Here is an 11,361-nt window from a genome sequence, read left to right as displayed (position 1 = left end):
TTTGTATTTTACGATCAACTTTTTGTGAATTTTTGTTTATGTAATTTCCTACAATAAAATAATCTATATAGAGAACTATATTTGTCATAAAATTCCTGTAACGATTCTTACTGGTATTTCAAAGGTTTTTAAGATGTTGATGGACATTGATGCGGAATAGAACCTCAGCCTTTGATTGTTTTCTGTTTGTTTTGTAACGAAATATCTTACTTCTAGATAAAACTATTTAGTGAGGTTCAACGAAACTATAGACCTTGTAATTTCAACGAAGTAAATGATCATGATTCCAGCTGCAAGTAATTGCAAGCGAGATGTTTAGTGAATTTTCAGTATGAGTGACATTTCATCTGAAGAGTTTGAAGAGGAATTTGATTTAGGTACTCGCCGATCTGGGTTAGGAGGAAAATGGACACGCGAGGGACGCTCTCAACAAAAGGAACGCGCCATGTTGGGCGTTTTTGGCAGTGATGAGGAAGAAGACGGATATTACAATCCCGAGCTAAAGAATTTCCGTGTTCGTCCAAAGAATATAAGGTTCGTTGGCAAAAATGAACAGCTCAAGTCAAAACAAACGATAACTTCCAGTGATTTACTCGAGGGAACTCATAATGCTCCCAGAAAAGAAACAGAGCGGGAAAAAGAGATACCAAGGATGAAGTTTAATACTACAGGTTTTGGTGCAAAAATGCTAGAGAAAATGGGATATCAAAAGGGACAAGGTTTAGGAGCGAACGCCGAAGGTATAGCGGCCCCCGTGGAATCTAAATTACGCCCAGAAAGAATTGGTTTAGGTGCAGTTAGAGAAAGAACGGAAAAAGAAAGACGCGAAGCTGTTCTTCGTGGAGAAATTTCGGACAGTGAAGATGAAGAGGTTCACCAGAAACGAGAAAGAGAAAGAATGATGAAGAAGAAGAATCGAGAGAATTTGAAATCTTCTTCTGAATTGTCGAACGCCTTAGGTGACTTCTCGCTTCCACCTGCCCTTGCAAGTCTCCTAGATGCTGGTATCCATGATACGAAGAGAATAGAGCTAACTTCAGCCCTTTCTGAAGGTGAAACTGAAGTAAATCAAAAAAATCTCAACGAATTGATAGACCAACTTTCCCGCTTAGCTCGTGTGGAGTCAGAAAATTATGTAGTAAACTGGCAGCAGCTCCAAGCCCGAAAAGCATATATTAGAATGGAAAAAGAACGGATTTCGAATGAGTATGATCAAAAAAACATGGAAATTAGTCGTTTGGAAAAGTTACTTGAAAAGGTTAGCGATATCCATGCTGGTGTTGATAATCTGACTGTAGAAAATGTTAATGAATCAGTGGATGAATTAGAAAAAGCAATACAGCCTCTGACGTACCTGATCGAGACGCTCCCTGTCGAGTTTGCTGAACCTAGTATGCATTATGAACTCGATTCCGTCGCTGTTAGCATTTTAGTGGCTGTACTATCGGAGCCTTTTCAGAATTGGAATGTTTTTAGACATCCTTACTTTTTGTTGGAGCATTTCTTGTCTTGGAGAAATTCTCTTCAATCCAATGTGTATCGCCCAAAGACAGAACGTCCTGATACTTTTATGGATATAGAACTGGAAATGGATGAAAATCAAGCAGGCCAAACAAATTTCACTCATTATGAATCACTAATTATGGCACTGTGGGAAACAAGGGTTTCTCAAGCTTTTCGGGACCATTGGAGTAGCCGGGATACATCAACTGCGTTACAGTTACTAGAAGCTTGGGATGTCGTAGTACCATCTAAGGTCAAGGAAGTATTAATAAAGGATACTATTCTCCCAAAACTTCAAGAAGAGATAAATTCATGGAAACCATCCACGAGATTACGAAAGAGATCCGCCGACTCCTTGCATCACTGGATTTTTCCATGGTTACCGTATCTAGGGAATTTTTCTGATGAACTTTTGTCCGTGGTTTTGACACGTCTGTCAAAGGTACTTTCTGGATGGAATATTGAGTTTGGGCCTTCAGATGATTTTAGCGTTTGGCGATTTGCATTCACGGATGATATGCTAGATCGTATATTGGAAAAGACAATCCTGCCAAAGCTGGAACGGTTTTTGCAAGAAAAATTAGTGATTGACCCTTCTAATCAGGACATGAATGTGATATTGACTGTCCTTTCATGGAAAGATGCATTCCGAGCCACTGTGTTTGGAAAGTTACTAGTCGACCACTTTTTTTCGAAATGGCTTATGACTTTGTATGAATGGCTTACGATTTCGCCCAACTTTGAAGAAGCTAGCGAATGGTATAGATGGTGGAAGTCTTTTTTCCCAGAGGATGTAGCAGCAAATGTTTATGTACAGCAAGGATTTTCCAAAGGTTTAGATATGATGAACGAATCTTTGGAAAACAAAACGATTACTCCGCCAACTTATTACGTGGGCGCACAAATTCAACAGAAATTGGATGCCAACGAAAAGAAACTGAATGCGCAGAAGTTAGCAAATCAACTGCGAGATGAAAGTATTCGGCAGGCTCCAGAAACCGTTAGTTTTCGAGAGATCGTTGAAGAGTACTGCAGTGATCATGGTTTCCTGTTGGTTCCATTACGAAAGTCACATCCACTTAGTGGAAATGCTCTTTTTAGAGTTTCTGCTCAGGCTGCAAAGTCTCGATCTATGACTGTTTACTTGAAAAATGACATTATCTGGATGAAACCTTTTGGTGCTACAGAGGACGCTGTGTTTCAACCTATTGGGTTTGAAGAGATCCCTACCCTTTTGAATCAACCTCGTCCCTCTTGATAAACCTACTTTTATTCTGTTGATATGAGATTATGATTTTTTGGTAATGCATGATATTTTTATACGTTTTTTCTATGGATTGATGTTCACAAGTAGAGCCTAGCTGGATGCTTTACTTTACTGACAAGCTGTATAAAACAAAACATACTACATAAACTCATTTTTCGACTTGTTCCTGTCTGTTTTCTTTATTCTTCTTCCAACTTAACGATTCATAACAATCTTCGTTATCCTCAGCCAGGCCAAGGGTTGGCCATCTGCTTTAAAAAAGCAAAGCAATTCCAGAGCCATCATGACGAGTAGCAGTAATATTGGTAAGTTTAGAGCCAAGTTATGGCGTGGAAGCGAAAAGTCTTCAAATTGAAGGAATACCGTTGCATAATCCTGGCAGAAAAGCTAACTGGTGTGCTATGATCAGTTCCTGCGAATATGGAGATTACGAAATATCTGTTAATTGGAATTTCTACCGCTGCAGTTGTGGCGGGGGTCTTTGGGCTGAAGCCCTATTTTCATGTCAATTATACTTTGCATCTAGCATCTTATTATCAGGTACTTACTTATTTGCGAGTTAGATGACCTCTAGCTACTACAAACAACATTTGGAGCACTTTCAGTTAGATATCTAACCATTTAATAGTATTGGAGAGTTTTCATTTGGCAATTGGTGTACTGGAACTCGACGGAGGTATTACAGGCTCTCTTCATACTGTATCAAGCACGAGATGTAGAACGGTTGCTAGGAGCTCATAAATATGCCTCATTCTGTACTTATATGTTTGTATTAGGAACCTTTTTGACTCCACTTCTCTGTTTTCCCTTAACCTACTTATTCCGTAGCTTCGAATACGTTCACCCTGGTCCTACGTTTCTTGTTTTCGCCATCCTCTATCAATACTTTTACATTGTTCCCTCTACGATTTATATTCGCTTTTTTGAAATTTCAATCACAGATAAAATTCAAATGTTGTTCCCTCTGATGGGATTAGCATTGTTCAACTCTCCTAGTTCACTCTTCAACGCCCTCTTTGGATGGACAATGGGAATGTTTTATTATCATGGCTTGCTTCCCTATACATCTTGGCGTCTGCCAGCTCGCTTTGTGCCTTCCGTTTCTTCGTCGCCTCATATATTCATTCGTCCACCCCATGCCGATACCCAAGCATCTTTGGAGTTTGATCCCTCTACTTTATTTTCTGCGTTTTCGACCAATATTAATGCAAATCGTCAAGCAGATGCACCTGATACAGATGAAACGGCTTCTGCAACTGTTCCAAATGTTCAAAGAGAAAATACACCTTATCCTGCCGCTGAAGCAGGTTTCACATCCAGCTCATCAAGAAACGTTTCTTCCCGAAATCGACCTTCTGTTACTCGTCAGTCTTCTGCGTCTGTTCTGCCACCGGGACCTGCGTCTCAGTTGTATGATATGATTAGCGGTCGGTCGGAACGTCCTGAATTGGCTGGTGTGAGAGAAGAAGACGTTGAAACTGTTCAAATTATTATGCAAACAACAAGAACGCAAGCTGTCCAAGCCTTGTCACAAACCAACGATGTTCAGCGGGCTGTTGAGCTTCTATTGGAACAGCAGTCTTACGAATCTTAGAACTCATATGTCATTCCTTTTTGTTTCCTTACTTCCTCTTCCGCTTTCGTCATTACCTATCCCGTGTAGATGCTTCTGACAGCATGGTATTTATGTATTTTGCTTCTAATATTAAATGAAGCTGCCTTTTATTCCTTTACTTGATGCATTCAATGACTATTGCAATTTTCAAATCACCACCAAATCATTGGCCTTCTTGACGACGTTCTTCTATGTAGTCAGTCTTTCATGGTTTTTTTATTATTAAAATTGGGTGAAACGGTTTTTCTACATTTATTAATATGGCCTGGTCTCAAATAATCATGTCAGCAAACTATCTCGTTTACTAAACTAGAATTCAAAAATGTTAATAAAATCTTATTTAGATTTTTCTTAAAAGGACGTTACAAAGGTGACGTTAGAAAAATTGTGTGCGTTTTCTTTTTTTTTTAGTTTATAACAAAACAGGGGGGCTAGTAGGTCGCTGAGGCTAGACAAACCCAACAAAGATTCGTTGAACTTTATTGTGTCATTTAAGAAGACTGCGCCGAATGAAAAAGCTGGTGAGCATCCACATCAAGCAAAAAAGAGAGACTTAACTTAATTGGTTTCATAACGACGTTGGGCTTCTTTCCAATTCATAACAGTCCAGAAAGCCTTGAAGTATTCAGCCTTGCGGTTTTCGTATTGAGGATAATAAGCGTGCTCCCAAGCATCAATACCAATGATAACCTTGGCGTTGATGACGGTGTCTTGGTTTTGGGTGCTAGTAATGTGGAGACTACCTTCCTTGTCTTTGACCAACCAGGCCCATCCACTACCTTGGATGGCGGCAAGAGCACCATTCATTTCCTTTTGGAAGTCTTCAAGAGATCCCCACTTCTCAACGATGCTCTTGTGCAAAGAACTGTCAGTGATAGGCTTACCACCTCCTTCGCTAGGAGGAGCCATGATGGTCCAGAATTGGGAGTGGTTAATATGACCACCACCGTTAAACTTGATAGCGGCTTGGAGAGCAATCTCTGACTTCAAGTCCAAGTCAGGCTGACACAATTTGTCTTGAGCAGCGTTTAAGTTGGTCACGTAGGTGTTGTGGTGCTTATCATGATGTAATTTCATGATGGTTTCTGAAATGGCAGGTTCAAGGGCCTAAAAGGACAGGTTAGAAGACAAACATTCTAATAAAAAAGATGCGTATATATATATCACAAGCAATAAGTGTTTACTTACATTGTAAGCATAAGGCAAAGGGGGTAAAGAGGCCTTGCCATGAAGTTGTCTAGCACCAGAGACGGTTAAGTTACGAGCAAAAAGAGTAGCGTTCTTGGAAGCAAAGCGCAACATGGTTCTTGAATGGAAGCGTGTATAAGTCCCGAGGACAAATAATCAAACCTAGATCAAAAAAAAATTACAAAAATTTACCAACTGTCTTTACAGGCTCAACGAAACAAACTTGCAAATGCAGTTTAAATCAAGGGGAGGTTGGTAGTTGTTAAGTTTGAAAGGGATCCAATTCATGATGTATCTATATTTATCGTCATCAACTGGTTCCAGGAGATGATGCTAACTGAATACAGGGAATATACAGAGAGACGTCAATAGAATAAAATGATTCATATTTTTTTCGGTGTATTCGCAGTGTATGCATCAAACCCATAGCCGGCATCTATCATTCTTTTTCTTTCCATTGAATGAACCCAAGTCCACCGTCTTGCTGTGCCAATCGTAACCATCAAAAGTAGCTTTGTTCTCTTGGTTTCATAAGTGGGTGACAATTTACGTCAGCAATAATCTACCGTTAAGCGAATATGTTAAGAATGGTAATATACGATTTCTTTTGCTGGACTATATTATGATTTTCTAGATTATTGTCTACATTTTTTTTTATTAAATTTAAGTAAAAAATAAAGAAACTAGACATCGAAAAGTTCGATTAGAATTATTAAGGAGAACCCCGTATTGGACATTTAAGTTAGGGTAAGCGAAGAAGAATTATCAATATTTGCTTCAAATGCGACAACATTGAAAGAAAGCGAAAAAAGAAAGAGTCGCGATCTTATACACCTCTTACACTGACTTTATAAAACAAGGTTTAATTAGAAGGGATCATTCATGTCTATATGGACCGTAATTTATGGGCTGGTTGTAGTTTAGTAGAAACATTGAAAGAAATCTTGACGAAAGTGGTCTTTTTAATATATTTTATTACCATACAGGCCAATTCAGTATAAAATGATTGACTAGCATTAGTAGACAGAACGGTTTGGCAAAAGACGACATACTGTGTACAACAAGTCAGACAAGACATAGCAAACCTATCCTTGATATTTAATATCTACATAGGAACTGGTATGGGACGGAAGTTGGTTTGTTATATGTCTCAATCCATTTATTAAAGCTTTCCCTGCTAGCTGAGGTACGTTTGGTAAAGCACAATGTTGGCTCGGGTAGTTTTGCTATTCCATATGTAACATCTCGCAAGGCCTTAAAACAATATCTTTAACTTTTTAAGAAATTTAGATAAAATTAAGCAGCCCTTATTCCACCAACCTAGCTCCCTTCGTTTCCTTGTTTACATTCAATCTGAGTCTGATCCTTTGCTATCTCCAGTGTAGTTATGTGATTTTGAAGCGCACTAACCAAAACCCTCACAACTTCGAATTCCCATATTTAGCCCTATTTATTAAATAAATCTATCAATTTCTTGCTCTCACCGAGGCAGTATTTCCCTAAATATTGGAAATCCTTGAGTAGGCTCCGAAATTGCTTGTTTTCGCCTTTGAAAAGGCCTTCATCCTTAGTCTTTTTTTTTTGCTCTTTTAAGGTTTCTTGAAAGAAGAAAAGAAAGAAGAAGGCACCATAAAAGTGTACTGCTGCTTTACATTGCTACATTTCTTTTCGACTTCAACGAGTTCTTCACCGTCGTCTTTTATTTGTTTACTCATATTTAAATCGTTCAGGATCATTCATTCTCTTTCCATTTATAAGCTTTCACTATGTCAGGATCTTCACGCTTTTCGAATACGGATATAACACCTTTTCTGAGTCTCCCATCCGTTCCTTTATCATCCGTCTCCGTGCACGGTCGTCCTTCATTTCACAGTAGTTTGGCTTCATCACCTCTTCGGATTTTGTCTCCCTTTAAACCACCATCCTCTTCATTTCCACGAGTAGGGAGTCCATCAAAAGCTACTTCCCCTTCCGTTATCAGTTCCCTTCAAGAGAAAACTTCTACGCCTTCAAAGAAACGAGACGTTTCCTCAGATAGCTCTCCTTCACCAAAGACCTTTCTTCCAACCAAAACAGCTGGTAATGAACAAAATCCGACATCTACTCCAAAGATGCCTTCAAGTCCTTCTTCGACATTAACACCGCCTGGAATCCTTGAACAAGACAACTTTTTTTCGGCTCGTTCAAAACGGAAAAACAATCTTTTCCTTGTAGATGAAAACGGTTCTAGTCGTGTTGTCCTTGGAACTCCTTCGCGAGTTCCAAGTCCTACCAAAACAGGATCCATGCTTAACTCTCCACCTTCAAGGGTGGAACTAAAAAATTCTCCGAAATTAAGTACATCTTCTATTCATTCTCCACCTTTACGCTCCCCAGTCCGTTCCCCGTTACGTACGCCTTTGTCACCACCTTCCAGAAAAAGACTACGTGCTAAGAATGAGCCTGTTTCTCCTACCCCAGCCTCTCCCAGTCCACCACCTAAACTTCCCTCTATTTTAGGCCGGCCTCGGCGGTTGGCTGCTATGGAAGCAAGCCCCGCCATCCGAAGAGCTTTGGCTTCATCAAGGCAAACAAAGTTGGCCTCAGATCATTCCGCAAAGATCAATGCAGTTCCTCACGCAAAAGGGGAGACAAGTTTTTCAAAGAAGATAAAAGAATTAACTTCCTCGGATGGCAATCATGGAGAAAAAGCATTGCGACAAAGGAATGTAAAAAGCTCGGGAGCACCTGATAAAATTTTTAGTCCGCAAGAACGAGCTGAAGAAAATGATGTGCATAATGTTGACCCTTTGTCAAGAAGGAAGCCGTTCGGAGAGGAAAATGGTGCCCAACCTTCCCAAAGACGAAGCGATCCCGCTAATAAGAAGCCTGTCAATGTTGATGCCAAAAAATCACCCTCTAATTCAAAGCGCAAAGTGAAATGGTCCAAAAAACTGGTGCATGGTAGCAGCGATACGGAACCTACTTCCCCGTCTCGTCCTTCAAAGTCAGAACCGTCCAAAAGCTGTCTTGCTTCTAAATTAAGAGACTAACATTTTTCTTTGATTTTGCGCTAATTACTGAGCTGTATAGTTATTCTAAGGTGAGTAAATTTTGTCGAGCGCTGTTTCACGATGAAATTGAAAGTGAGAGAATGTTCATTTCAGTTAATGTTTTTGCTACAAATCTAATGGTCATGGTTGAAATGAAGTAAAGAATTGAATTTTTTTTCTCCCTTAATACTTTGAGGCTATATTCTATTTCAAAAGAATTACGTCGTTTATGCAAGTCTCATGGTCTTTGAGATACGTATTACATTTCATAGTCTTCTTTTTTACGATTATTCACTTAAGGCCGAGATTTCTTTTATGAACCACGGGTTGGATATGTTTGTTAGATGTTGTTTATTTCCCTATCGTACAAGCTATATGTGTTGTAGTAAATTTTTGTTTCTTTAAATATATCATTCTGTATGCATAGTAGACAGCAGCTTTATTCTATCATCTTTAAAGCGATTCAGGTTCGATTATTCACTCATCGGCATACTGTGCTGTCTGAGTTTACTACTCCCACTGAATCTTTCATTCAATTGATTAAATGTAAAGACTTTTTGGATATATTGAGTATATGAAAAAAGTAAACTATTCATTTTAAATTATGCGCAGAGTTTTAATAACAGGTGGAAGTAGTGGAATAGGAAAACGAATTGCTCAAGTATGGAGTCAACAAGGTCATCAATGCCATTTAATAAGCAGAAATGAGGAAAGGCTCCAAGATACACTTCGCACATTGTCCAGTTTACAGGGTCAGCTGCATAAGTATACTGTGGCAGACATTTGCACGGACATGAATAGCATCTCAAATCTTGTTGAAAAAGAGTCATTTGACACAGTTGTACATGCTGCCGGGATTACTCAAACAAGCCTTTGTGTACGTACTAGCGACAATGAAATGGAAAATATCATAAATACAAATTTGTTGGCTCCTATGAAACTTTCAAAGATTGCTGTATCTATTTGGTTGCGGCAACGAGCTCCAAAAGACAGACTTATTCTTTTCCTGTCTTCTAGGTTATCCAACTACTCTCTTCCTGGGACGAGTGCTTATGCAGCATCGAAAGCAGCATTGGAGGCATTTACAAGAGTACTGGCTACCGAAGTTGCCGCCCGGGGAATTCGGGTGAATGCTGTTGCACCAGGCTACACGGACACCTCTATGTTGAATGAACAGATGCGTCGAATCGCGAAACAACGTGTTCCACTAGGGCGTCTAGCTTCTACTGATGAGGTGGCAGACGCATGCACTTTTTTGTTAAGAAACTCATATGCAACAGGGACAGTCTTACCAATTCATGGAGGACTTTAAAGATTACATTGTTAGATACGCACTGAGTTCTTCGATACGTAGAAAATCCAAAGACACAGGATAAAATGTTCTATTCATTAATTACGAAAATTGGTTACCAGAATTTCGGCTTTCCTTTTTCTAGCTCCTTTTGATTTTGATCGGGACGTAATCTATTTTTTATCTGATTTCCTATACTCAACCTAGATGACATTCAGTAATTTACAGACTTCTGAAAGCATCAGCTTTTCTTGCCTTTTGTTTTTATTTACATATTGTTGCTTTACACAACTAACAAGGTCCTCCGTTGCACTCCGTTATAAACGATTTGCGAAGAAGAAGGAAAGAATGCCAAAAAATGAAAGACAGTCACACCAAACACAAAACAAGGATAGCAAGTTTCTACTCTACACAACATAACGATGTCTCGTGGACGCGGTGCAGCTTCCGGTACTAAGTACAGGATGACCTTGGGTCTTCCTGTTCAAGCCATTTTGAACTGTGCTGATAACTCTGGTGCCAAGAACCTTTACATTGTTTCCGTTTTCGGTACTGGTGCTCGTCTTAACCGTCTTCCAGCTGCCAGTTGTGGTGGTAAGTATTTTGAATGAAACGGATGAGAGTTTTGCAAAATTGGCAATTTTATTTTGCAATGCTGGGATATGTTACCAAAAAATGCTCTCTCGTAGTAAACCTCTTTTCCTAGACTCGATTCCATAAACAAAAGACGATATTGATGCTAATGCAATTTCTAGATATGATCCTTGCTACCGTCAAGAAGGGTAAGCCTGACTTGCGTAAGAAGATTATGCCTGCCATCGTTGTTCGTCAACGCAAGGCTTGGCGCCGTAAGGACGGTGTCTTCCTTTATTTTGAAGACAACGCTGGTGTCATTGTCAACCCCAAGGGCGAAATGAAGGGTTCTGCCATCACTGGTCCTGTTGCCAAGGAGTGTGCTGATCTCTGGCCTCGTATTGCTTCCAATGCAGGCACTGTAGTTTAAACTTGTTCCATGAATGACATTTTGGGATTACGAGACTCTAATGTACATTGCACGATAAAGTAAAAGAAGAGAAGAAATGACGAAAATGTTTTAGCTTTGCTCCCTGTATAAACCATAATAATTATAGACGGAAGTCACTTTAAAATATCGTACATACACGTGTTCAACTGATAAGCTTTCAGATCCTATTTTCTATTTTGTTATTACTTTTACTTTTCGAAACAGCGGGTAATCATCAAACAATTTTTTATTTTGTGGTTTCCATAGCTCCTGTAAAACTATACCACTCTATCCTAAAACCATTACAAATTCTAACAAAAAAACACGATCAGACAAAAGTTATAAGGTAGCTTGGGTTTTGTCTACAGCGGTACAAACTCAATGACTGAGTTTGCATCCTTTGGACAAATGCCAAAAGTCATCATATCGCGTTTGTTTGTGTAGAAACCAAAATCTCAATAT

The 11,361-nt window shown here is 39.3% G+C and overlaps 6 protein-coding genes across 6 annotated transcripts; 5 read left to right on the top strand and 1 right to left on the bottom strand.

Moving 5' to 3' along the window:
• Positions 1–331: 331 nt before the first annotated feature.
• On the top strand, positions 332–2,761 carry SPOG_03927 (RNA-binding splicing factor; the record flags this gene model as incomplete). The annotated part of the gene is made up of 2 exons (XM_013166191.1): positions 332–447; positions 535–2,761. 2 exons carry the CDS (start codon positions 332–334, stop codon positions 2,759–2,761), a joined length of 2,343 nt encoding a protein of 780 aa, XP_013021645.1.
• A 292-nt stretch (positions 2,762–3,053) lies between these two features.
• Positions 3,054–4,364, top strand: SPOG_03926 (UBA domain-containing protein Ucp14; the record flags this gene model as incomplete). The annotated part of the gene is made up of 3 exons (XM_013166190.1): positions 3,054–3,075; positions 3,399–3,446; positions 3,547–4,364. 3 exons carry the CDS (start codon positions 3,054–3,056, stop codon positions 4,362–4,364), a joined length of 888 nt encoding a protein of 295 aa, XP_013021644.1.
• A 249-nt stretch (positions 4,365–4,613) lies between these two features.
• On the bottom strand, positions 4,614–5,878 carry SPOG_03925 (manganese superoxide dismutase). Its single transcript, XM_013166189.1, has 2 exons — positions 5,574–5,878; positions 4,614–5,492 (listed from the first exon to the last, which is right to left on the bottom strand). The coding sequence occupies exons 1-2, from the start codon at positions 5,685–5,687 to the stop codon at positions 4,944–4,946; spliced, it is 663 nt and encodes a 220-aa protein (XP_013021643.1). The 5' UTR covers positions 5,688–5,878; the 3' UTR covers positions 4,614–4,943.
• A 976-nt stretch (positions 5,879–6,854) lies between these two features.
• Positions 6,855–9,032, top strand: SPOG_03924 (Clp1-interacting protein Nsk1). The gene has a single exon (XM_013166188.1). It carries the CDS (start codon positions 7,340–7,342, stop codon positions 8,603–8,605), a length of 1,266 nt encoding a protein of 421 aa, XP_013021642.1. The 5' UTR covers positions 6,855–7,339; the 3' UTR covers positions 8,606–9,032.
• A 65-nt stretch (positions 9,033–9,097) lies between these two features.
• On the top strand, positions 9,098–10,293 carry SPOG_03923 (3-oxoacyl-[acyl-carrier-protein] reductase Oar2). Its single transcript, XM_013166187.1, has one exon. It carries the CDS (start codon positions 9,210–9,212, stop codon positions 9,915–9,917), a length of 708 nt encoding a protein of 235 aa, XP_013021641.1. The 5' UTR covers positions 9,098–9,209; the 3' UTR covers positions 9,918–10,293.
• Positions 10,220–11,020, top strand: SPOG_03922 (60S ribosomal protein L23). The gene is made up of 2 exons (XM_013166186.1): positions 10,220–10,490; positions 10,652–11,020. The coding sequence occupies exons 1-2, from the start codon at positions 10,319–10,321 to the stop codon at positions 10,897–10,899; spliced, it is 420 nt and encodes a 139-aa protein (XP_013021640.1). The 5' UTR covers positions 10,220–10,318; the 3' UTR covers positions 10,900–11,020.
• Positions 11,021–11,361: the final 341 nt, after the last annotated feature.

This window comes from Schizosaccharomyces cryophilus, assembly GCF_000004155.1.
Source record: "Schizosaccharomyces cryophilus OY26 unplaced genomic scaffold supercont4.1, whole genome shotgun sequence".
Lineage (NCBI taxonomy): Eukaryota > Fungi > Ascomycota > Schizosaccharomycetes > Schizosaccharomycetales > Schizosaccharomycetaceae > Schizosaccharomyces > Schizosaccharomyces cryophilus.
The sequence above is the reverse complement of the archived record's forward strand: the minus strand, read 5'-3'. Positions and strand labels throughout refer to the sequence as shown.

What these genes read in the sequence shown, in the direction of transcription:
- SPOG_03925 (XM_013166189.1), bottom strand. Translation starts at nt 5,687, where the DNA reads ATGTTGCGCTTTGCTTCCAAGAACGCTACTCTTTTTGCTCGTAACTTA. An exon ending in CTTTGCCTTATGCTTACAAT is followed by an intron (nt 5,493 to 5,573) that starts GTAAGTAAACAC and finishes CTGTCCTTTTAG; the next exon opens with GCCCTTGAACCTGCCATTTC.
- SPOG_03924 (XM_013166188.1), top strand. Translation starts at nt 7,340, where the DNA reads ATGTCAGGATCTTCACGCTTTTCGAATACGGATATAACACCTTTTCTG.
- SPOG_03923 (XM_013166187.1), top strand. Translation starts at nt 9,210, where the DNA reads ATGCGCAGAGTTTTAATAACAGGTGGAAGTAGTGGAATAGGAAAACGA.
- SPOG_03922 (XM_013166186.1), top strand. Translation starts at nt 10,319, where the DNA reads ATGTCTCGTGGACGCGGTGCAGCTTCCGGTACTAAGTACAGGATGACC. An exon ending in TCCAGCTGCCAGTTGTGGTG is followed by an intron (nt 10,491 to 10,651) that starts GTAAGTATTTTG and finishes TGCAATTTCTAG; the next exon opens with ATATGATCCTTGCTACCGTC.